The sequence below is a fragment of the Pristiophorus japonicus genome, unplaced genomic scaffold, assembly GCF_044704955.1.
Source record: "Pristiophorus japonicus isolate sPriJap1 unplaced genomic scaffold, sPriJap1.hap1 HAP1_SCAFFOLD_478, whole genome shotgun sequence".
Lineage (NCBI taxonomy): Eukaryota > Metazoa > Chordata > Chondrichthyes > Pristiophoridae > Pristiophorus > Pristiophorus japonicus.
Genome location: NW_027254383.1, coordinates 303,569 through 330,227, shown reverse-complemented (window position 1 = coordinate 330,227; position 26,659 = coordinate 303,569). Strand labels below are relative to the sequence as shown.

The window sequence follows — 26,659 nt, the reverse complement described above, 5'->3', positions numbered from 1 at the left end:
CCCCAAAATGTATGGGAGATCCAGTGATCTGGTCCAGAATCAATGGGAGATCCAGTGATCTGGGCTGGAACCTATGGAAGATCCAGTGATATGGCCTGGAACCTATGGGAGATCCAGTGATGGAGATCAGGTGACCGAGACCCTCACGACAAATGCAGGTATGACTTACAGCCATTGCCCTGGAGAATCCAACCACTCCGTGCTTTGACGCTGAATACACCGGTGCGAAGATTATGGGGTAGATTCCTGCAGTGGGGGTGACAAGAGAGACCAAGAACATACAGAGTTACTAGCCAGAATCTATGGGAGATCCAGTGATCTGACCCAGAATCTATGGGAGATCTGGTGATCTGACCCAGAATCTATGGAAGATCTGGTGATCTGACCCAGAATCTATGGGAGATCTGGTGACCTGGCCCAGAATGTATGGGAGATCCAGTGATCTGATCCAGAATCTATGGGAGATCTGGTGACCTGGCCCAGAATGTATGGGAGATCCAGTAATCTGGTCCATAATCTATGGGATTATTAAAGAAGAAATAGCGGGACATCTAGATAGGAATAGTGCAATCAAGCAGACTCAGCATGGATTCATGAAGGGGAAAGCATGTTTAACTAATTTACTGGAATTCTTTGAGGATATAACAAGCATGGTGGATAGAGGTGTACTGATGGATGTGGTGTATTTAGATTTCCAAAAGGCATTCGATAAGGTGCCACACAAAAGGTTACTACAGAAGATAAAGGTACGCGGAGTCAGAGGAAATGTATTAGCATGGATAGAGAATTGGCTGGCGTACAGAAAGCAGAGAGTCGGGATAAATGGGTCCTTTTCTGGTTGGAAATCGGTGGTTAGTGGTGTGCCACAGGGATTGGTGCTGGGACCACAACTGTTTACAATATACATAGATGACCTGGAAGAGGGGACAGAGTGTAGTGTAACAAAATTTGCAGATGGCACAAAGATTAGTGGGAAAGCGGGTTGTGTAGAGGACACAGAGAGGCTGCAAAGAGATTTAGATAGGTTAAGTGAATGGGCTAAGGTTTGGCAGATGGAATACAATGTCGGAAAGTGTGAGGTCATCCACCTTGGAAAAAAAAACAGTAAAAGAGAATATTATTTGAATGGGGAGAAATTACAACATGCTGCGGTGCAGAGGGACCTGGGCATGAATCCCAAAAAGTTAGTTTGCAGGTGCAGCAGGTAATCAGGAAGGCGAATGGGATGTTGGCCTTCATTGCGAGAGGGATGGAGTACAAAAGCAGGGAGGTCCTGCTGCAACTGTACAGGGTATTGGTGAGGCCGCACCTGGAGTACTGCATGCAGTTTTAGTCACCTTACTTAAGGAAGGATGTACTAGCTTTGGAGGGGGTACAGAGACGATTCACTCGGCTGATTCCAGAGATGAGGGGGTTACCTTATGATGATAGATTGAGTAGACTGGGTCTTTACTCTTTGGAGTTCAGAAGGATGAGCGGTGATCTTATAGAAACATTTAAAATAATGAAAGTGATAGACAAGATAGAGGCAGAGAGGTTGTTTCCACTGGTCGGGGAGACTAGAACTAGGGGGCACAGCCTCAAAATACGGGGGAGCCAATTTAAAACTGAGTCGAGAAGTAATTTCTTCTCCCAGAGGTTTATGAATCTGTGGAATTCTCTGCCCAAGAAAGCAGTTGAGGCTAGCTCATTGAATGTATTCAAATCACAGATAGATAGATTTTTAATCAATAAGGGAATTAAGGGTTATGGGGAGAGGGCGGGTAAGTGGAGCTGAGTCCACGGCCAGATCAGCCATGATCTTGTTGAATGACGGAGCAGGCTTGAGGGGCTAGATGGCCTACTCCTGTTCCTAATTCTTATGTTCTTATGTTCTTATGACCCCGGGTACAGTCAGTCATTCTACCCCGGGTACAGTCAGTCAGTCTACACCAGGTGCAGTCAGTCAGTCTACCCCAGGTACAGTCAGTCATTCTACCCCAGGTACAGTCAGTTAGTCTACCCCAGGTGCAGTCAGTCAGTCTACCCTGGGTACAGTCAGTCAGTCTACCTCGGGTACAGTCAGTCAGTCTACCCTGGGTACAGTCAGTCAGTCTATCCCAGGCACAGTCAGTCAGTCTACCCTGGGTACAGTCAGTCAGTCTACCTCGGGTACAGTCAGTCAGTCTACCTCGGGTACAGTCAGTCAGTCTACCCTGGGTACAGTCAGTCAGTCTATCTCGGGTACAGTCAGTCAGTCTACTCTGGGTACAGTCAGTCAGTCTACCCTGGGTATAGTGAGTCAGTCTACCCTGGGTACAGTCAGTCAGTCTACCAAATGTACAGTCAGTCAGTCTACCCTCTTCTATTCAGGGTACAGGTGTTTGATGTTCATGTGAAGCATCCCGTACCTGCCAAGGAGGAAACATTGATTATCACTCCTCCTGCACCTCCAGTCATTTTGCTCATGTAATGAAGTCCCAGATAGGTTCCTCTGATCGCACTGACCTTCAATACAAGAAGCACAAGGTCAGCAAATACAGGCAACAGAGCAGTATGGGCACATACCATCACAGAGTACGATCACAGAGTAGTCACAGAGTACGGTCAAAGAGTACAGTCACAGAGTACGGTCACAGAGTACAGTCACAGAGTACGGTCACAGAGTACGATCACAGAGTACGGTCACAGAGTACGGTCTCAGAGTACGGTCACAGAGTACAGTAACAGAGTATGGTCACAGAGTACGGTCACAGAGTACGATCAAAGAGTACGGTCACAGAGTACGATCACAGAGTACAGTCACAGAGTATGGTTACAGATTACAGTCACAGAGTACGGTTACAGAGTACAGTCACAGAGTACGGTCACAGAGTACGATTACAAAGTACAGTCACAGAGTACGGTCACAGAGTACGGTCACAGAGTACAGTCACAGAGTACGGTCACAGAGTACAGTCACAGAGTACGGTTACAGAGTACAGTCACAGAGATCAGTCACAGAGTACGGTCACAGAGTACGGTCAGAGAGTACAGTCACAGAGTACGGTCACAGAGGACGGTCACAGAGTACAGTCACAGAGTATGGTCACAGAGTACTGTCACATACTACAGTCACAGAGTACGGTCACAGAGTACGATCACAGAGTACAGTCACAGAGTACGGTTACAGAGTACGGTCAGAGTACGGTTACAGAGTACAGTCACAGAGTACAGTCACAGAGTACAGTCACAGAGTACGGTCACAGAGTACGGTCACAGAGTATGATCACAGAGTACGGTCACAGAGTACGGTCACAGAGTACAGTCACAGAGTACGGTCACACAGTACGATTACAGAGTACAGTCACAGAGTACGATCAAAGAGTACAGTCACAGAGTACGGTCACAGAGTACGGTCAGAGTATGATCACAGAGTACGGTCACAGAGTACGGTCACAGAGTACAGTCACAGAGATCAGTCACAGAGTACGGTCACAGAGTACAGTCAAAGAGTACAGTCACAGAGTACGGTCAGAGAGTACAGTCACAGAGTACGGTCACAGAGTACGGTCACAGAGTACGGTCACAGAGTACAGTCACAGAGTACAGTCAGAGAGTATGATCACAGAGTACAGTCACAGAGTACGGTCACAGAATACAGTCACAAAGTACGGTCACAGAGTACGGTCTCAGAGTACGGTCACAGAGTACGGTCACACAGTACGATTACAGAGTACAGTCACAGAGTACGATCAAAGAGTACAGTCACAGAGTACGGTCACAGAGTACGGTCAGAGTATGATCACAGAGTACGGTCACAGAGTACGGTCACAGAGTACGGTCACAGAGTACAGTCACAGAGATCAGTCACAGAGTACGGTCACAGAGTATGGTCAGAGAGTACAGTCATAGGGTACGGTCACAGAGTACAGTCACAGAGTACTGTCACAGAGTACGATCACAGAGTACAGTCACAGAGTACGGTTACAGAGTACAGTCACAGAGTATGGTCACAGAGTACGGTTACAGAGTACAGTCACAGAGTACGGTCACAGAGTACGATTACAGAGTAGTCACAGAGTACGGTCACAGAGTACAGTCACAGAATACAGTCACAGAGTACGGTCACAGAGTACAGTCACAGAGATCAGTCACAGAGTACGGTCACATAGTACGGTCAGAGAGTGCAGTCAAAGAGTACGGTCACAGAGGACGGTCACAGAGTACAGTCACAGAGTACGGTTACAGAGTACGGTCAGAGTACGGTTACAGAATACAGTCACAGAGTACAGTCACAGAGTACGGTCACAGAGTACAGTCACAGAGTACAGTCAGAGAGTATGATCACAGAGTACAGTCACAGAGTACGGTCACAGAGTACAGTCATAGGGTACGGTCACAGAGTACAGTCACAGAGTACTGTCACAGAATACGATCACAGAGTACAGTCACAGAGTACGGTCACAGAGTACAGTCACAAAGTACAGTCACAGCATACAGTGACAGAGTATGGTCACAGAGTACGGTCACAGAGTACGATCAGAGAGTACAGTCACAGAGTACGGTTACAGAGTACAGTCACAGAGTACGGATACAGAGTACAGTCACAGAGTACGGTCACAGAGTACGATTACAGAGTACAGTCACAGAGTACGGTCACAGAGTACAGTCACAGAGTACGGTCACAGAGTACAGTCACAGAGATCAGTCACAGAGTACGGTCACAGAGTACGGTCACAGAGTACGGTCAGAGAGTACAGTCACAAAGTACGGTCACAGAGCACGGTCACAGAGTACAGTCACAGAGTACGGTCACAGAGTATAGTCACAGAGTACGGTTACAGAGTACGGTCAGAGTACGGTTACAGAGTACAGTCACAGAGTACAGTCACAGAGTACGGTCACAGAGTACGGTCACAGAGTACGATTACAGAGTACAGTCACAGAGTACGATCAAAGAGTACAGTCACAGAGTACGGTCACAGAGTATGATCACAGAATACGGTCACAGACTACGGTCACAGAGTACGGTCACAGAGTACAGTAACAGAGTACAGTCACAGAGTACGATCAAAGAGTACAGTCACAGAGTACGGTCACAGAGTACGGTCAGAGTATGATCACAGAGTACGGTCACAGAGGACGGTCACAGAGTACGGTCACAGAGTACAGTCACAGAGATCAGTCACAGAGTACGGTCACAGAGTACAGTCACAGAGTACGGTCACAGAGTACGGTCACAGTACAGTCGCAGAGTATGGTCACAAAGTACAGTCACAGAGATCAGTCACAGAGTACGGTCACAGAGTACAGTCACAGAGTACAGTCACAGAGTACGGTTACAGAGTACAGTCACAGAGTATGGTCACAGAGTACGGTTACAGAGTCCAGTCACAGAGTACAGTCACAGAGTACAGTCACAGGGTACGGTCACAGAGTACAGTCACAGAGTACGATCACAGAATACAGTCACAGAGTACGGTCACAGAATGCGGTCACAGTGTACGATCACAGAGTACCGTCACAGAGTACGGTTTCAGACGACAGTCACAGAGTACGGTCACAGAGTACGATTACAGAGTACAGTCACAGAGTACGGTCACAGAGTACAGTCACAGAGTACAGTCACAGAGTACGGTTACAGAGTACATTCACAGAGTACGGTCACAGAGTAGTCACAGAGTACGGTCACAGAGTACAGTCACAGAGATCAGTCACAGAGTACGGTCACAGAGTACAGTCACAGAGTACGGTCACAGAGTACGGTCACAGAGTACGGTTACAGAATACGGTCAGAGTACGGTTACAGAGTACAGTCACAGAGTACAGTCACAGAGTACAGTCACAGAGTACGATTACAGAGTACAGTCACAGAGTACGGTCACAGAGCACGGTCACAGAGTACAGTCACAGAGTACGATCAAAGAGTACAGTCACAGAATACGGTCACAGAGTACGGTCACAGAGTATGGTCACAGAGTACGGTCACAGTGATCAGTCACAGAGTACGGTCACAGAGTACGGTCAAAGAGTACATTTAGAGAGTACGATCAGAGAGTACAGTCACAGAGTACGGTCACAGAGTACGGTTACAGAGTACAGTCACAGAGTACAGTCACAGAGTACAGTCACAGGGTACGGTCACAGAGTACAGTCACAGAGTACGGTCACAAAGCACGGTCACAGAGTACAGTCACAGAGTACGATCAAAGAGTACAGTCACAGAGTACGGTCACAGAGTACGGTCACAGAGTATGGTCACAGAGTACGGTCACAGTGATCAGTCACAGAGTACGGTCACAGAGTACGGTCACAGAGTACATTTAGAGAGTACGATCAGAGAGTACAGTCACAGAGTACGGTCACAGAGTATGGTTATGGAGTACAGTCACAGAGTACAGTCACAGAGTACAGTCACAGGGTACGGTCACAGAGTACAGTCACAGTGTACGATCACAGAGTACAGTCACAGAGTATGGTTACAGAGTACAGTCACAGAATACAGTCACAGAGTACGGTCACAGAATGCGGTCAAAGTGTACGATCACAGAGTACAGTCACAGAGTACGGTTACAGAGTACAGTCACAGAGTACGGTCACAGAGTACGATCACAGAGTACGGTCACAGAGTACAGTCACAGAGTACGGTTACAGAATACGGTCAGTGTACGGTTACAGAGTACAGTCACAGAGTACAGTCACAGAGTACAGTCACAGAGTACGGTCACAGAGTACAGTCACAGAGTACGGTTACAGAGTACAGTCACAGAGTACGGTCACAGAGTACAGTCACAGAGTACGGTCACAGAGTACGGTCACAGAGTATGGTCACAGAGTACGGTCACAGAGATCAGTCACAGAGTACGGTCACAGAGTACGGTCACAGAGTACAGTCAGAGAGTACGATCACAGAGTACAGTCACAGAGTACGGTTACAGAGTACAGTCACAGAATACGGTCACAGAGTACGGTCACAGAGTACGGTTACAGAATACGGTCAGAGTATGGTTACAGAGTACAGTCACAGAGTACAGTCACAGAGTACAGTCACAGAGTACGGTCACAGAGTACGATTACAGAGTACAGTCACAGAGTACGGTCACAGAGCACGGTCACAGAGTACAGTCACAGAGTACAGTCAGAGAGTATGATCACAGAGTACAGTCACAGAGTACGGTCACAGAATACAGTCACAAAGTACGGTCACAGAGTACGGTCTCAGAGTACGGTCACAGAGTACGGTCACACAGTACAATTACAGAGTACAGTCACAGAGTACGATCAAAGAGTACAGTCACAGAGTACGGTCACAGAGTACAGTCACAGAATACGGTCACAGAGTACGGTCACAGAGTACGGTTACAGAATACGGTCAGAGTACGGTTACAGAGTACAGTCACAGAGTACAGTCACAGAGTACAGTCACAGAGTACAGTCACAGAGTACGATTACAGAGTACAGTCACAGAGTACGGTCACAGAGCACGGTCACAGAGTACAGTCACAGAGTACGATCAAAGAGTACAGTCACAGAGTACGGTCACAGAGTACAGTCACAGAGATCAGTCACAGAGTACGGTCACAGAGTACGGTCAAAGAGTACAGTCACAGAGTACGGTCAGAGAGTACAGTCACAGAGTACGGTCACAGAGTACGGTCACAGAGTACAGTCACAGAGTACAGTCAGAGAGTATGATCACAGAGTACAGTCACAGAGTACGGTCACAGAATACAGTCACAAAGTACGGTCACAGAGTACGGTCTCAGAGTACGGTCACAGAGTACGGTCACACAGTACGATTACAGAGTACAGTCACAGAGTACGATCAAAGAGTACAGTCACAGAGTACGGTCACAGAGTACGGTCACAGAGTACAGTCACAGAGATCAGTCACAGAGTACGGTCACAGAGTACGGTCAGAGAGTACAGTCATAGGGTACGGTCACAGAGTACAGTCACAGAGTACTGTCACAGAGTACGATCACAGAGTACAGTCACAGAGTACGGTTACAGAGTACAGTCACAGAGTATGGTCACAGAGTACGGTTACAGAGTACAGTCACAGAGTACGGTCACAGAGTACGATTACAGAGTAGTCACAGAGTACGGTCACAGAGTACAGTCACAGAGATCAGTCACAGAGTACGGTCACATAGTACAGTCAGAGAGTGCAGTCACAGAGTACGGTCACAGAGTACGGTCAGAGAGTACAGTCACAAAGTACGGTCACAGAGCACGGTCACAGAGTACAGTCACAGAGTACGGTCACAGAGTACTGTCACATACTACAGTCACAGAGTACAGTCACAGAGTACGATCACAGAGTATAGTCACAGAGTACGGTTACAGAGTACGGTCAGAGTACGGTTACAGAGTACAGTCACAGAGTACAGTCACAGAGTACGGTCACAGAGTACGGTCACAGAGTACGATTACAGAGTACAGTCACAGAGTACGATCAAAGAGTACAGTCACAGAGTACGGTCACAGAGTATGATCACAGAATACGGTCACAGAGTACGGTCACAGAGTACGGTCACAGAGTACAGTAACAGAGTACAGTCACAGAGTACAATCAAAGAGTACAGTCACAGAGTACGGTCACAGAGTACGGTCAGAGTATGATCACAGAGTACGGTCACAGAGTACGGTCACAGAGTACGGTCACAGAGTACAGTCACAGAGATCAGTCACAGAGTACGGTCACAGAGTACGGTCACAGTACAGTCGCAGAGTATGGTCACAAAGTACAGTCACAGAGATCAGTCACAGAGTACGGTCACAGAGTACAGTCACAGAGTACAGTCACAGAGTACGGTTACAGAGTACAGTCACAGAGTATGGTCACAGAGTACGGTTACAGAGTACAGTCACAGAGTACAGTCACAGAGTACAGTCACAGGGTACGGTCACAGAGTACAGTCACAGAGTACGATCACAGAATACAGTCACAGAGTACGGTCACAGAATGCGGTCACAGTGTACGATCACAGAGTACCGTCACAGAGTACGGTTTCAGACTACAGTCACAGAGTACGGTCACAGAGTACGATTACAGAGTACAGTCACAGAGTACGGTCACAGAGTACAGTCACAGAGTACAGTCACAGAGTACGGTTACAGAGTACATTCACAGAGTACGGTCACAGAGTAGTCACAGAGTACGGTCACAGAGTACAGTCACAGAGATCAGTCACAGAGTACGGTCACAGAGTACAGTCACAGAGTACGGTCACAGAGTACGGTCACAGAGTACGGTTACAGAATACGGTCAGAGTACGGTTACAGAGTACAGTCACAGAGTACATTCACAGAGTACGGTCACAGAGTACGATTACAGAGTACAGTCACAGAGTACGGTCACAGAGCACGGTCACAGAGTACAGTCACAGAGTACGATCAAAGAGTACAGTCACAGAGTACGGTCACAGATTACGGTCACAGAGTATGGTCACAGAGTACGGTCACAGTGATCAGTCACAGAGTACGGTCACAGAGTACGGTCAAAGAGTACATTTAGAGAGTACGATCAGAGAGTACAGTCACAGAGTACGGTCACAGAGTACGGTTACAGAGTACAGTCACAGAGTACAGTCACAGAGTACAGTCACAGTGTACGGTCACAGAGTACAGTCAGAGAGTACGGTCACAAAGCACGGTCACAGAGTACAGTCACAGAGTACGATCAAAGAGTACAGTCACAGAGTACGGTCACAGAGTACGGTCACAGAGTATGGTCACAGAGTACGGTCACAGTGATCAGTCACAGAGTACGGTCACAGAGTACGGTCACAGAGTACATTTAGAGAGTACGATCAGAGAGTACAGTCACAGAGTACGGTCACAGAGTACGGTTATGGAGTACAGTCACAGAGTACAGTCATAGAGTACAGTCACAGGGTACGGTCACAGAGTACAGTCACAGTGTACGATCACAGAGTACAGTCGCAGAGTATGGTTACAGAGTACAGTCACAGAATACAGTCACAGAGTACGGTCACAGAATGCGGTCAAAGTGTACGATCACAGAGTACAGTCACAGAGTACGGTTACAGAGTACAGTCACAGAGTACGGTCACAGAGTACGATCACAGAGTACGGTCACAGAGTACAGTCACAGAGTACGGTTACAGAATACGGTCAGTGTACGGTTACAGAGTACAGTTACAGAGTACAGTCACAGAGTACAGTCACAGAGTACGGTCACAGAGTACAGTCACAGAGTACGGTTACAGAGTACAGTCACAGAGTACGGTCACAGAGTACAGTCACAGAGTACGGTCACAGAGTACGGTCACAGAGTATGGTCACAGAGTACGGTCACAGAGATCAGTCACAGAGTACGGTCACAGAGTACGGTCACAGAGTACGGTCACAGAGTACAGTCACAGAGTACGGCCACAGAGTACAGTCACAGAGTACAGTCAGAGAGTACGATCACAGAGTACAGTCACAGAGTACGGTTACAGAGTACAGTCACAGAATACGGTCACAGAGTACGGTCACAGAGTACGGTTACAGAATACGGTCAGAGTACGGTTACAGAGTACAGTCACAGAGTACAGTCACAGAGTACAGTCACAGAGTACGGTCACAGAGTACGATTACAGAGTACAGTCACAGAGTACGGTCACAGAGCACGGTCACAGAGTACAGTCACAGAGTACGATCAAAGAGTACAGTCACAGAGTACGGTCACAGAGTACGGTCACAGAGTATGGTCACAGAGTACGGTCACAGAGTACATTTAGAGAGTACGATCAGAGAGTACAGTCACAGAGTACGGTCACAGAGTACGGTCACAGAGTACAGTCATAGAGTACGGTCACAGAGTACGGTTACAGAGTACAGTCACAGAGTACAGTCACAGAGTACAGTCACAGGGTACGGTCACAGAGTACAGTTACAGAGTACGATCACAGAGTACAGTCACAGAGTACAGTTACAGAGTACAGTCACAGCGTACAGTCACAGAGTACGGTCACAGAGTACGGTCACAGAGTACAGTCACAGAGTACGAACACACAGTACAGTCACAGAGTACGATCACAAAGTACAGTCACAGAGTACGGTCACAGAGTACAGTCACAGAGTACGATCACAGAATACAGTCACAGAGTACGGTCACAGAATGCGGTCACAGTGTACGATCACAGAGTACCGTCACAGAGTACGGTTTCAGACTACATTCACAGAGTACGGTCACAGAGTAGTCACAGAGTACAGTCACAGAGATCAGTCACAGAGTACGGTCACAGAGTACAGTCACAGAGTACGGTCACAGAGTACGGTCACAGAGTACGGTTACAGAATACGGTCAGAGTACGGTTACAGAGTACAGTCACAGAGTACAGTCACAGAGTACGGTCACAGAGTACGATTACAGAGTACAGTCACAGAGTACGGTCACAGAGCACGGTCACAGAGTACAGTCACAGAGTACGATCAAAGAGTACAGTCACAGAGTACGGTCACAGAGTACGGTCACAGAGTATGGTCACAGAGTACAGTCACAGAGTACAGTCACAGAGTACGGTCACAGAGTACAGTCACAGAGTACGGTCACAAAGCACGGTCACAGAGTACAGTCACAGAGTACGATCAAAGAGTACAGTCACAGAGTACGGTCACAGAGTACGGTCACAGAGTATGGTCACAGAGTACGGTCACAGTGATCAGTCACAGAGTACGGTCACAGAGTACGGTCACAGAGTACATTTAGAGAGTACGATCAGAGAGTACAGTCACAGAGTACGGTCACAGAGTACGGTTATGGAGTACAGTCACAGAGTACAGTCACAGAGTACAGTCACAGGGTACGGTCACAGAGTACAGTCACAGTGTACGATCACAGAGTACAGTCACAGAGTATGGTTACAGAGTACAGTCACAGAATACAGTCACAGAGTACGGTCACAGAATGCGGTCAAAGTGTACGATCACAGAGTACAGTCACAGAGTACGGTTACAGAGTACAGTCACAGAGTACGGTCACAGAGTACGATCACAGAGTACGGTCACAGAGTACAGTCACAGAGTACGGTTACAGAATACGGTCAGTGTACGGTTACAGAGTACAGTCACAGAGTACAGTCACAGAGTACAGTCACAGAGTACGGTCACAGAGTACAGTCACAGAGTACGGTTACAGAGTACAGTCACAGAGTACGGTCACAGAGTACAGTCACAGAGTACGGTCACAGAGTACGGTCACAGAGTATGGTCACAGATTACGGTCACAGAGATCAGTCACAGAGTACGGTCACAGAGTACGGTCACAGAGTACAGTCACAGAGTACGGCCACAGAGTACAGTCACAGAGTACAGTCAGAGAGTACGATCACAGAGTACAGTCACAGAGTACGGTTACAGAGTACAGTCACAGAATACGGTCACAGAGTACGGTCACAGAGTACGGTTACAGAATACGGTCACAGAGTACAGTCACAGAGTACGGTTACAGAATACGGTCAGTGTACGGTTACAGGGTACAGTCACAGAGTACAGTCACAGAGTACAGTCACAGAGTACGGTCACAGAGTACGATCAAAGAGTACAGTCACAGAGTACGGTCACAGAGTACGGTCACAGAGTATGGTCACAGAATACGGTCACAGTGATCAGTCACAGAGTACGGTCACAGAGTACATTTAGAGAGTACGATCAGAGAGTACAGTCACAGAGTACGGTCACAGAGTACGGTCACAGAGTACAGTCATAGAGTACGGTCACAGAGTACGGTTACAGAGTACAGTCACAGAGTACAGTCACAGAGTACAGTCACAGGGTACGGTCACAGAGTACAGTTACAGAGTACGATCACAGAGTACGGTCACAGAGTACGGTTACAGAGTACGGTCACAGAATGCGGTCAAAGTGTACGATCACAGAGTACAGTCACAGAGTACGGTCACAGAGTACGATCACAGAGTACGGTCACAGAGTACAGTCACAGAGTACGGTTACAGAATACGGTCAGTGTACGGTTACAGGGTACAGTCACAGAGTACGGTCACAGAGTACAGTCACAGAGTACGGTCACAGAGTACGGTCACAGAGTACGGTCACAGAGTATGGTCACAGAGTACGGTCACAGAGATCAGTCACAGAGTACGGTCACAGAGTACGGACACAGAGTACAGTCACAGAGTACGGTCACAGAGTACAGTCACAGAGTACAGTCAGAGAGTACGATCACAGAGTACAGTCACAGAGTACGGTTACAGAGTACAGTCACAGAATACGGTCACAGAGTACGGTCACAGAGTACGGTCACAGAATACGGTCACAGAGTACGATCACAGCGTACAGTCACAGAGTACGGTTACAGAGTACAGTCACAGAGGACAGTCTCAGAGTACGGTCTTAGAGTACGGTCTCAGAGTACAGTCACAGAGTACGGTCACAGAGTACGGTCACAGAGTACGGTCACAGAGTATAGTTACAGAGTACAGTCACAGAGTACAGTCACAGAGTACAGTCACAGGGTACGGTCACAGAGTACAGTCACAGAGTACGATCACAGAGTACAGTCACAGAGTATGGTTACAGAGTACAGTCACAGAGTACAGTCACAGAATACAGTCACAGAGTACGGTCACAGAATGCGGTCAAAGTGTACGATCACAGAGTACAGTCACAGAGTACGGTTACAGAGTACAGTCACAGAGTACGGTCACAGAGTACGATCACAGAGTACGGTCACAGAGTACAGTCACAGAGTACGGTCACAGAGTACGGTCACAGTACAGTCACAGAGTACGGTCACAAAGTACAGTCACAGAGATCAGTCACAGAGTACGGTCAGAGAGTACGGTCAGAGAGTACAGTCACAGAGTACGGTCACAGAGTACAGTCACAGAGTACGGTCACAGATTACGGTCACAGAGTACAGTCACAGAGCACAGTCAGAGAGTACGATCACAGAGTACAGTCACAGAGTACGGTTACAGAGTACCGTCACAGAATACGATCATAGAGTACGGTCACAGAGTACGGTCACAGAATACGGTCACAGAGTACGATCACAGAGTACAGTCACAGAGTACGGTTGCAGAGTACAGTCATAGAGGACAGTCTCAGAGTACGGTCTTAGAGTACGGTCTCAGATTACGGTCACAGAGTACTGTCACAGAGTACGGTCACAGAGTACGGTCACAGAGTACAGTCACAGAGTACAGTCACAGGGTACGGACACAGAGTACAGTCACAGAGTACGATCACAGAGAACAGTCACAGAGTATGGTTACAGAGTACAGTCACAGAATCCAGTCACAGAGTACGGTCACAGAATGCGGTCACAGTGTACGATCACAGAGTACAGTCACAGAGTACGATCACACAGTACAGTCACAGAGTACGATCACAAAGTACAGTCACAGAGTACGGTCACAGAGTACAGTCACAGAGTACGATCACACAGTACAGTCACAGAGTACGATCACAAAGTACAGTCACAGAGTACGGTCACAGAGTACGGTTACAGAGTACAGTCACTGAGTACAGTCACAGAGTACTATCACAGAGTACAGTCACAGTGTATGGTTACAGAGTACAGTCACAGGGTATGGTCACAGAGTACAGTCACAGAGTACGATCACAGAGTACAGTCACAGAGTATGGTTACAGAGTACAGTCACAGAATACAGTCACAGAGTACGGTCACAGAATGCGGTCACAGAGTACAGTCACAGAGTACGATCACACAGTACAGTCACAGAGTACGATCACAAAGTACAGTCACAGAGTACGGTCACAGAGTACGGTCACAGAGTACAGTCACAGAGTACGATCACACAGTACAGTCACAGAGTACGATCACAAAGTACAGTCACAGAGTACGGTCACAGAATGCGGTCACAGTGTACGATCACAGAGTACAGTCACAGAGTACGATTACACAGTACAGTCACAGAGTACGATCACAAAGTACAGTCACAGAGTACGGTCACAGAGTACAGTCACAGAGTACGATCACACAGTACAGTCACAGAGTACGATCACAAAGTACAGTCACAGAGTACGGTCACAGAGTACGATTACAGAGTACAGTCACAGAGTACGGTCACAGAGTACGATTACAGAGTACAGTCACAGAGTACGGTCACAGAGTACATTCACAGAGTACGGTCGCAGAGTACAGTCACAGAGTACAGTCACAGAGTACGGTTACAGAATACGGTCAGTATACGGTTACAGAGTACAGTCACAGAGTACAGTCACAGAGTACAGTCACAGAGTACGGTTACAGAGTACAGTCACAGAGTACAGTCACAGAGTACAGTCACAGGGTACGGTCACAGAGTACAGTCACAGAGTACGATCACAGAGTACAGTCACAGAGTGTGTTTACAGAGTACAGTCACAGAGTACAGTCACAGAATACAGTCACAGATTACGGTCACAGAATGCGGTCACAGTGTACGATCACAGAGTACAGTCACAGAGTACGGTTACAGAGTACAGTCACAGAGTACGGTCACAGAGTACGGTTACAGAGTACAGTCACAGAGTACAGTCACAGAGTACAGTCACAGGGTACGGTCACAGAGTACAGTCACAGAGTACGATCACAGAATACAGTCACAGAGTACGATCACAGAGTACGATCACAGAGTACGGTCACAGAGTACAGTCACAGAGTACGTTCACAGAGTACGGTCACAGTACAGTCACAGAGTACGGTCACAAAGTACAGTCACAGAGATCAGTCACAGAGTACGGTCAGAGAGTACGGTTACAGAGTGCAGTCACAGAATACGATCACAGAGTACGGTCACAGAGTACGGTCACAGAATACGGTCACAGAGTACGATCACAGAGTACAGTCACAGAGTACGGTTACAGAGTACAGTCATAGAGGACAGTCTCAGAGTACGGTCTTAGAGTACGGTCTCAGAGTACGGTCACAGAGTACTGTCACAGAGTACGGTCACAGAGTACGGTCACAGAGTACAGTCACAGAGTACAGTCACAGAGTACAGTCACAGAATACAGTCACAGATTACGGTCACAGAATGCGGTCACAGTGTACGATCACAGAGTACAGTCACAGAGTACGGTCGCAGAGTACAGTCACAGAGTACGGTTACAGAATACGGTCAGTATACGGTTACAGAGTACAGTCACAGAGTAAAGTCACAGAGTACAGTCACAGAATACGGTTACAGAGTACAGTCACAGAGTACAGTCACAGAGTACAGTCACAGGGTACGGTCACAGAGTACAGTCACAGAGTACGATCACAGAGTACAGTCACAGAGTATGTTTACAGAGTACAGTCACAGAGTACAGTCACAGAATACAGTCACAGAGATCAGTCACAGAGTACGGTCAGAAAATACGGTCAGAGAGTACAGTCACAGGGTACGGTCACAGAGTACAGTCACAGAGTACGGTCACAGAGTACAGTCACAGAGTACAGTCACAGAGCACAGTCAGAGAGTACGATCACAGAGTACGATCACACAGTACAGTCACAGAGTACGATCACAAAGTACAGTCACAGAGTACGGTCACAGAGTACGGTTACAGAGTACAGTCACAGAGTACAGTCACAGAGTACTATCACAGAGTACAGTCACAGTGTATGGTTACAGAGTACAGTCACAGGGTACGGTCACAGAGTACAGTCACAGAGTACGATCACAGAGTACAGTCACAGAGTATGGTTACAGAGTACAGTCACAGAATACAGTCACAGAGTACGGTCACAGAATGCGGTCACAGAGTACAGTCACAGAGTACAGTCACAGAGTACGATCACACAGTACAGTCACAGAGTACGATCACAAAGTACAGTCACAGAGTACGGTCACAGAGTACAGTCACAGAGTACGATCACACAGTACAGTCACAGAGTACGATCACAAAGTACAGTCACAGAGTACGGTCACAGAGTACGGTCACAGAATGCGGTCACAGTGTACGATCACAGAGTACAGTCACAGAGTACGATCACACAGTACAGTCACAGAATACGATCACAAAGTACAGTCACAGAGTACGGTCACAGAGTACAGTCACAGAGTACGATCACACAGTACAGTCACAGAGTACGATCACAAAGTACAGTCACAGAGTACGGTCACAGAGTACGATTACAGAGTACAGTCACAGAGTACGGTCACAGAGTACGATTACAGAGTACAGTCACAGAGTACGGTCACAGAGTACAGTCACAGAGTACAGTCACAGAGTACGGTTACAGAGTACATTCACAGAGTACGGTCGCAGAGTACAGTCACAGAGTACAGTCACAGAGTACGGTTACAGAATACGGTCAGTATACGGTTACAGAGTACAGTCACAGAGTACAGTCACAGAGTACAGTCACAGAGTACGGTTACAGAGTACAGTCACAGAGTACAGTCACAGAGTACAGTCACAGGGTACGGTCACAGAGTACAGTCACAGAGTACGATCACAGAGTACAGTCACAGAGTATGTTTACAGAGTACAGTCACAGAATACAGTCACAGATTACGGTCACAGAATGCGGTCACAGTGTATGATCACAGAGTACAGTCACAGAGTACAGTCACAGAGCACAGTCAGAGAGTACGATCACAGAGTACAGTCACAGAGTACGGTTACAGAGTACAGTCACAGAGTACTGTCACAGAGTACGGTCACAGAGTACGGTCACAGAGTACGGTCACAGAGTACAGTCACAGAGTACAGTCACAGAGTACGGTCACAGAGTACAGTCACAGAGTACAGTCACAGAGTATGGTCACAGAGTACAGTCACAGAGCACAGTCAGAGAGTACGATCACAGAGTACAGTCACAGAGTACGGTTACAGAGTACAGTCACAGAGTACAGTCACAGAGTACAGTCACAGGGTACGGTCACAGAGTACAGTCACAGAGTACGATCACAGAATACAGTCACAGAGTACGATCACAGAGTACGATCACAGAGTACGGTCACAGAGTACAGTCACAGAGTACGTTCACAGAGTACGGTCACAGTACAGTCACAGAGTACGGTCACAAAGTACAGTCACAGAGATCAGTCACAGAGTACGGTCAGAGAGTACGGTTACAGAGTGCAGTCACAGAATACGATCACAGAGTACGGTCACAGAGTACGGTCACAGAATACGGTCACAGAGTACGATCACAGAGTACAGTCACAGAGTACGGTTACAGAGTACAGTCATAGAGGACAGTCTCAGAGTACGGTCTTAGAGTACGGTCTCAGAGTACGGTCACAGAGTACTGTCACAGAGTACGGTCACAGAGTACGGTCACAGAGTACAGTCACAGAGTACAGTCACAGAGTACAGTCACAGAATACAGTCACAGATTACGGTCACAGAATGCGGTCACAGTGTACGATCACAGAGTACAGTCACAGAGTACGGTCGCAGAGTACAGTCACAGAGTACGGTTACAGAATACGGTCAGTATACGGTTACAGAGTACAGTCACAGAGTAAAGTCACAGAGTACAGTCACAGAATACGGTTACAGAGTACAGTCACAGAGTACAGTCACAGAGTACAGTCACAGGGTACGGTCACAGAGTACAGTCACAGAGTACGATCACAGAGTACAGTCACAGAGTATGTTTACAGAGTACAGTCACAGAGTACAGTCACAGAATACAGTCACAGAGATCAGTCACAGAGTACGGTCAGAAAATACGGTCAGAGAGTACAGTCACAGGGTACGGTCACAGAGTACAGTCACAGAGTACGGTCACAGAGTACAGTCACAGAGTACAGTCACAGAGCACAGTCAGAGAGTACGATCACAGAGTACGATCACACAGTACAGTCACAGAGTACGATCACAAAGTACAGTCACAGAGTACGGTCACAGAGTACGGTTACAGAGTACAGTCACAGAGTACAGTCACAGAGTACTATCACAGAGTACAGTCACAGTGTATGGTTACAGAGTACAGTCACAGGGTACGGTCACAGAGTACAGTCACAGAGTACGATCACAGAGTACAGTCACAGAGTATGGTTACAGAGTACAGTCACAGAATACAGTCACAGAGTACGGTCACAGAATGCGGTCACAGAGTACAGTCACAGAGTACAGTCACAGAGTACGATCACACAGTACAGTCACAGAGTACGATCACAAAGTACAGTCACAGAGTACGGTCACAGAGTACAGTCACAGAGTACGATCACACAGTACAGTCACAGAGTACGATCACAAAGTACAGTCACAGAGTACGGTCACAGAGTACGGTCACAGAATGCGGTCACAGTGTACGATCACAGAGTACAGTCACAGAGTACGATCACACAGTACAGTCACAGAGTACGATCACAAAGTACAGTCACAGAGTACGGTCACAGAGTACGATTACAGAGTACAGTCACAGAGTACGGTCACAGAGTACGATTACAGAGTACAGTCACAGAGTACGGTCACAGAGTACAGTCACAGAGTACAGTCACAGAGTACGGTTACAGAGTACATTCACAGAGTACGGTCGCAGAGTACAGTCACAGAGTACAGTCACAGAGTACGGTTACAGAATACGGTCAGTATACGGTTACAGAGTACAGTCACAGAGTACAGTCACAGAGTACAGTCACAGAGTACGGTTACAGAGTACAGTCACAGAGTACAGTCACAGAGTACAGTCACAGGGTACGGTCACAGAGTACAGTCACAGAGTACGATCACAGAGTACAGTCACAGAGTATGTTTACAGAGTACAGTCACAGAATACAGTCACAGATTACGGTCACAGAATGCGGTCACAGTGTATGATCACAGAGTACAGTCACAGAGTACAGTCACAGAGCACAGTCAGAGAGTACGATCACAGAGTACAGTCACAGAGTACGGTTACAGAGTACAGTCACAGAGTACTGTCACAGAGTACGGTCACAGAGTACGGTCACAGAGTACGGTCACAGAGTACAGTCACAGAGTACAGTCACAGAGTACGGTCACAGAGTACAGTCACAGAGTACAGTCACAGAGTATGGTCACAGAGTACAGTCACAGAGCACAGTCAGAGAGTACGATCACAGAGTACAGTCACAGAGTACGGTTACAGAGTACAGTCACAGAGTACTGTCACAGAGTACGGTCACAGAGTACGGTCACAGAGTACGGTCACAGAGTACAGTCACAGAGTACGGTTACAGAATACGGTCAGTATACGGTTACAGAGTACAGTCACAGAGTACAGTCACAGAGTACAGTCACAGAGTACAGTCACAGAGTACGGTTACAGAGTACAGTCACAGAGTACGTTCACAGAGTACGGTCACAGTACAGTCACAGAGTACGGTCACAAAGTACAGTCACAGAGATCAGTCACAGAGTACGGTCAGAGAGTACGGTCAGAGAGTACAGTCACAGAGTACGGTCACAGAGTACAGTCACAGAGTACGGTCACAGAGTATGGTCACAGAGTACAGTCACAGAGCACAGTCAGAGAGTACGATCACAGAGTACAGTCACAGAGTACGGTTACAGAGTACAGTCACAGAGTACTGTCACAGAGTACGGTCACAGAGTACGGTCACAGAGTACGGTCACAGAGTACAGTCACAGAGTACGGTTACAGAATACGGTCAGTATACGGTTACAGAGTACAGTCACAGAGTACAGTCACAGAGTACGGTTACAGAGTACAGTCACAGAGTACAGTCACAGGGTACGGTCACAGAGTACAGTCACAGAGTACGATCACAGAGTACAGTCACAGAGTATGTTTACAGAGTACAGTCACAGAGTACAGTCACAGAATACAGTCACAGATTACGGTCACAGAATGCGGTCACAGTGTACGATCACAGAGTACAGTCACAGAGTACGGTTACAGAGTACAGTCACAGAGTACGGTCACAGAGTACGATCACAGAGTACGGTCGCAGAGTACAGTCACAGAGTACGGTCACAGAGTACGGTCACAGTACAGTCACAGAGTACGGTCACAGAGCACGGTCACAGAGTACAGTCACAGAGTACGATCAAAGAGTACAGTCACAGAGTACGGTCACAGAGTACGGTCACAGAGTATGGTCACAGAGTACGGTCACAGTGATCAGTCACAGAGTACGGTCACAGAGTACGGTCACAGAGTACATTTAGAGAGTACGATCAGAGAGTACAGTCACAGAGTACGGTCACAGAGTACGGTTACAGAGTACAGTCACAGAGTACGGTCACAGAGTACGGTTACAGAGTACGGTCACAGAGTACAGTCACAGAGTACAGTCACAGAGTACGGTTACAGAATACGGTCAGAGTACGGTTACAGAGTACAGTCACAGAGTACAGTCACAGAGTACGGTCACAGAGTACGATTACAGAGTACAGTCACAGAGTACGGTCACAGAGCACGGTCACAGAGTACAGTCACAGAGTACGATCAAAGAGTACAGTCACAGAGTACGGTCACAGAGTACGGTCACAAGTATGGTCACAGAGTACGGTCACAGTGATCAGTCACAGAGTACGGTCACAGAGTACGGTCACAGAGTACATTTAGAGAGTACGATCAGAGAGTACAGTCACAGAGTACGGTCACAGAGTACGGTCACAGAGTACAGTCATAGAGTACGATCACAGAGTACGGTTACAGAGTACAGTCACAGAGTACAGTCACAGAGTACAGTCACAGGTTATGGTCACAGAGTACAGTTACAGAGTACGGTCACAGAGTACAGTCACAGAGTACAGTTACAGAGTACAGTCACAGCGTACAGTCACAGAGTACGGTCACAGAGTACGGTCACAGAGTACAGTCACAGAGTACGATCACACAGTACAGTCACAGAGTACGATCAGAAAGTACAGTCACAGAGTACGGTCACAGAGTACGGTTACAGAGTACAGTCACAGAGTACGGTCACAGAGTACGATTACAGATTACAGTCACAGAGTATGGTTACAGAGTACAGTCACAGAGTACAGTCACAGAGTACGGCCACAGAGTACAGTCACAGAGTACGGTCACAGAGTACAGTTACAGAGTACAGTCACAGGGTACGGTCACAGAGTACAGTTACAGAGTACGATCACACAGTACAGTCACAGAGTACGATCACAAAGTACAGTCACAGAGTACGGTCACAGAGTACGGTTACAGAGTACAGTCAAGAGTACGGTCACAGAGTACGATTACAGAGTACAGTCACAGAGTACGGTCACAGGGTACAGTCACAGAGTACAGTCACAGAGTACGGTTACAGAGTACATTCACAGAGTACGGTCACAGAGTACAGTCACAGAGTACAGTCACAGAGTACAGTCACAGGGTACATTCACAGAGTACGGTCGCAGAGTACAGTCACAGAGTACAGTCACAGAGTACGGTTACAGAATACGGTCAGTATACGGTTACAGAGTACAGTCACAGTGTACAGTCACAGAGTACGGTTACAGAGTACAGTCACAGAGTACAGTCACAGAATACAGTCACAGATTACGGTCACAGAATGCGGTCACAGTGTACGATCACAGAGTACAGTCACAGAGTACGGTTACAGAGTACAGTCACAGAGTACGGTCACAGAGTACGATCACAGAGTACGGTCGCAGAGTACAGTCACAGAGTACGGTCACAGAGTACGGTCACAGTACAGTCACAGAGTACGGTCACAAAGTACAGTCACAGAGATCAGTCACAGAGTACGGTCAGAGAATACGGTCAGAGAGTACAGTCACAGAGTACGGTCACAGAGTACAGTCACAGAGTACGGTCACAGAGTACAGTCACAGAGTACAGTCACAGAGCACAGTCAGAGAGTACGATCACAGAGTACAGTCACAGAGTACGGTTACAGAGTACAGTCACAGAGTCCGGTCACAGAGTACGGTTACAGAGTACAGTCACAGAGTACAGTCACAGAGTACAGTCACAGGGTACGGTCACAGAGTACAGTCACAGAGTACGATCACAGAATACAGTCACAGAGTACGGTCACAGACTGCGGTCACAGTGTACGATCACAGAGTACCGTCACAGAGTACGGTTACAGACTACAGTCACAGAGTACGGTCACAGAGTACGATTACAGAGTACAGTCACAGAGTACGGTCACAGAGTACAGTCACAGAGTACAGTCACAGAGTACGGTTACAGAGTACATTCACAGAGTACGGTCACAGAGTAGTCACAGAGTGCGGTCACAGAGTACAGTCACAGAGATCAGTCACAGAGTACGGTCACAGAGTACGGTCACAGAGTACGGTCACAGAGTACGGTCACAGAGTACGGTTACAGAATACGGTCATAGTACGGTTACAGAGTACAGTCACAGAGTACAGTCACAGAGTACGGTCACAGAGTACGATTACAGAGTACAGTCACAGAGTATGGTCACAGAGCACGGTCACAGAGTACAGTCACAGAGTACGATCAAAGAGTACAGTCACAGAGTACGGTCACAGAGTACGGTCACAGAGTATGGTCACAGAGTACGGTCACAGTGATCAGTCACAGAGTATGGTCACAGAGTACGGTCACAGAGTACATTTAGAGAGTATGATCAGAGAGTACAGTCACAGAGTACGGTCACAGAGTACGGTTACAGAGTACAGTCACAGAGTACGGTCACAGAGTACGGTTACAGAGTACGGTCACAGAGTACAGTCACAGAGTACAGTCACAGAGTACGGTTACAGAGTACATTCACAGAGTACGGTCACAGAGTAGTCACAGAGTACGGTCACAGAGTACAGTCACAGAGATCAGTCACAGAGTACGGTCACAGAGTACAGTCACAGAGTACGGTCACAGAGTACGGTCACAGAGTACGGTTACAGAATACGGTCAGAGTACGGTTACAGAGTACAGTCACAGAGTACAGTCACAGAGTACGGTCACAGAGTACGATTACAGAGTACAGTCACAGAGTACGGTCACAGAGCACGGTCACAGAGTACAGTCACAGAGTATGATCAAAGAGTACAGTCACAGAGTACGGTCACAGAGTACGGTCACAGAGTATGGTCACAGAGTACGGTCACAGTGATCAGTCACAGAGTACGATTACAGAGTACAGTCACAGAGTATGGTTACAGAGTACAGTCACAGAGTACAGTCACAGAGTACGGCCACAGAGTACAGTCACAGAGTACGGTCACAGAGTACAGTTACAGAGTACAGTCCAGTCACAGGGTACGGTCACAGAGTACAGTTACAGAGTACGATCACACAGTACAGTCACAGAGTACGATCACAAAGTACAGTCACAGAGTACGGTCACAGAGTACGGTCACAGAGTACAGTCACAGAGTACGGTCACAGAGTACGATTACAGAGTACAGTCACAGAGTACGGTCACAGGGTACAGTCACAGAGTACAGTCACAGAGTACGGTTACAGAGTACATTCACAGAGTACGGTCACAGAGTACAGTCACAGAGTACAGTCACAGAGTACGGTTACAGAATACGGTCAGTATACGGTTACAGAGTACAGTCACAGAGTACAGTCACAGAGTACAGTCACAGAGTACGGTCACAGAGTACAGTCACAGAGTACGGTCACAGAGTACGGTCACAGAGTATGGTCACAGAGTACGGTCACAGAGATCAGTCACAGAGTACGGTCACAGAGTACGGTCACAGAGTACAGTCACAGAGTACGGTCACAGAGTACAGTCACAGAGTACAGTCAGAGAGTACGATCACAGAGTACAGTCACAGAGTACGGTTACAGTGTACAGTCACAGAATACGGTCACAGAGTACGGTCACAGAGTACGGTCACAGAATACGGTCACAGAGTTCGATCACAGAGTACAGTCACAGAGTACGGTTACAGAGTACAGTCACAGAGGACAGTCTCAGAGTACGGTCTTAGAGTACGGTCTCAGAGTACAGTCACAGAGTACTGTCACAGAATACGGTCACAGAGTACGGTCACAGAGTACAGTCACAGAGTACAGTCACAGAGTACGGTCACAGAGTATAGTTACAGAGTACAGTCACAGAGTACAGTCACAGAGTACAGTCACAGGGTACGGTCACAGAGTACAGTCACAGAGTACGATCACAGAGTACAGTCACAGAGTATGGTTACAGAGTACAGTCACAGAGTACAGTCACAGAATACAGTCACAGAGTACGGTCACAGAATGCGGTCAAAGTGTACGATCACAGAGTACAGTCACAGAGTACGGTTACAGAGTACAGTCACAGAGTACGGTCACAGAGTACGATCACAGAGTACGGTCACAGAGTACAGTCACAGAGTACGGTCACAGAGTACGGTCACAGTACAGTCACAGAGTACGGTCACAAAGTACAGTCACAGAGATCAGTCACAGAGTACGGTCAGAGAGTACGGTCAGAGAGTACGGTCAGAGAGTACAGTCACAGAGTACGGTCACAGAGTACAGTCACAGAGTACGGTCACAGAGTACGGTCACAGAGTACAGTCACAGAGCACAGTCAGAGAGTACGATCACAGAGTACATTCACAGAGTACGGTTACAGAGTACAGTCACAGAATACTATCACAGAGTACGGTCACAGAGTACGGTCACAGAATACGGTCACAGAGTGCGATCACAGAGTACAGTCACAGAGTACGGTTACAGAGTACAGTCACAGAGGACAGTCTCAGAGTACGGTCTTAGAGTACGGTCTCAGAGTACGGTCACAGAGTACTGTCACAGAGTACGGTCACAGAGTACGGTCACAAAGTACAGTCACAGAGTACAGTCACAGAGTACGGTCACAGAGTACGGTCACAGAGTACGGTCACAGAGTACAGTCACAGAGTACGATCACACAGTACAGTCACAGAGTACGATCAGAAAGTACAGTCACAGAGTACGGTCACAGAGTACGGTTACAGAGTACAGTCACAGAGTACGGTCACAGAGTACGATTACAGAGTACAGTCACAGATTATGGTTACAGAGTACAGTCACAGAGTACAGTCACAGAGTACGGCCACAGAGTACAGTCACAGAGTACGGTCACAGAGTACAGTTACAGAGTACAGTCACAGGGTACGGTCACAGAGTACAGTTACAGAGTACGATCACACAGTACAGTCACAGAGTACGATCACAAAGTACAGTCACAGAGTACAGTCACAGAGTACGGTTACAGAGTACAGTCAAAGAGTACGGTCACAGAGTACGATTACAGAGTACAGTCACAGAGTACGGTCACAGGGTACAGTCACAGAGTACAGTCACAGAGTACGGTTACAGAGTACATTCACAGAGTACGGTCACAGAGTACAGTCACAGAGTACAGTCACAGAGTACGGTTACAGAATACGGTCAGTATACGGTTACAGAGTACAGTCACAGAGTACAGTCACAGAGTACAGTCACAGAGTACGGTCACAGAGTACAGTCACAGAGTACGGTCACAGAGTACGGTCACAGAGTATGGTCACAGAGTACGGTCACAGAGATCAGTCACAGAGTACGGTCACAGAGTACGGTCACAGAGTACAGTCACAGAGTACGGTCACAGAGTACAGTCACAGAGTACAGTCAGAGAGTACGATCACAGAGTACAGTCACAGAGTACGGTTACAGTGTACAGTCACAGAATACGGTCACAGAGTACGGTCACAGAGTACGGTCACAGAATACGGTCACAGAGTTCGATCACAGAGTACAGTCACAGAGTACGGTTACAGAGTACAGTCACGGAGGACAGTCTCAGAGTACGGTCTTAGAGTACGGTCTCAGAGTACAGTCACAGAGTACTGTCACAGAATCCGTTCACAGAGTACG

At 47.6% G+C, this 26,659-nt stretch overlaps 1 protein-coding gene across 1 annotated transcript in view; it reads right to left on the bottom strand.

Moving 5' to 3' along the window:
• Positions 1–26,659, bottom strand: part of LOC139252716 (15-hydroxyprostaglandin dehydrogenase [NAD(+)]-like) — a 280,929-nt gene that overhangs the window by 6,798 nt on the left and 247,472 nt on the right. The window contains exons 5-6 of the mRNA XM_070873463.1: positions 2,391–2,487; positions 170–246 (exon numbers count right to left, since the gene is read on the bottom strand). Coding sequence (XP_070729564.1) covers positions 170–246; positions 2,391–2,487 — 174 coding nt within the window. The remainder of the gene's footprint in view (positions 1–169; positions 247–2,390; positions 2,488–26,659) is intronic.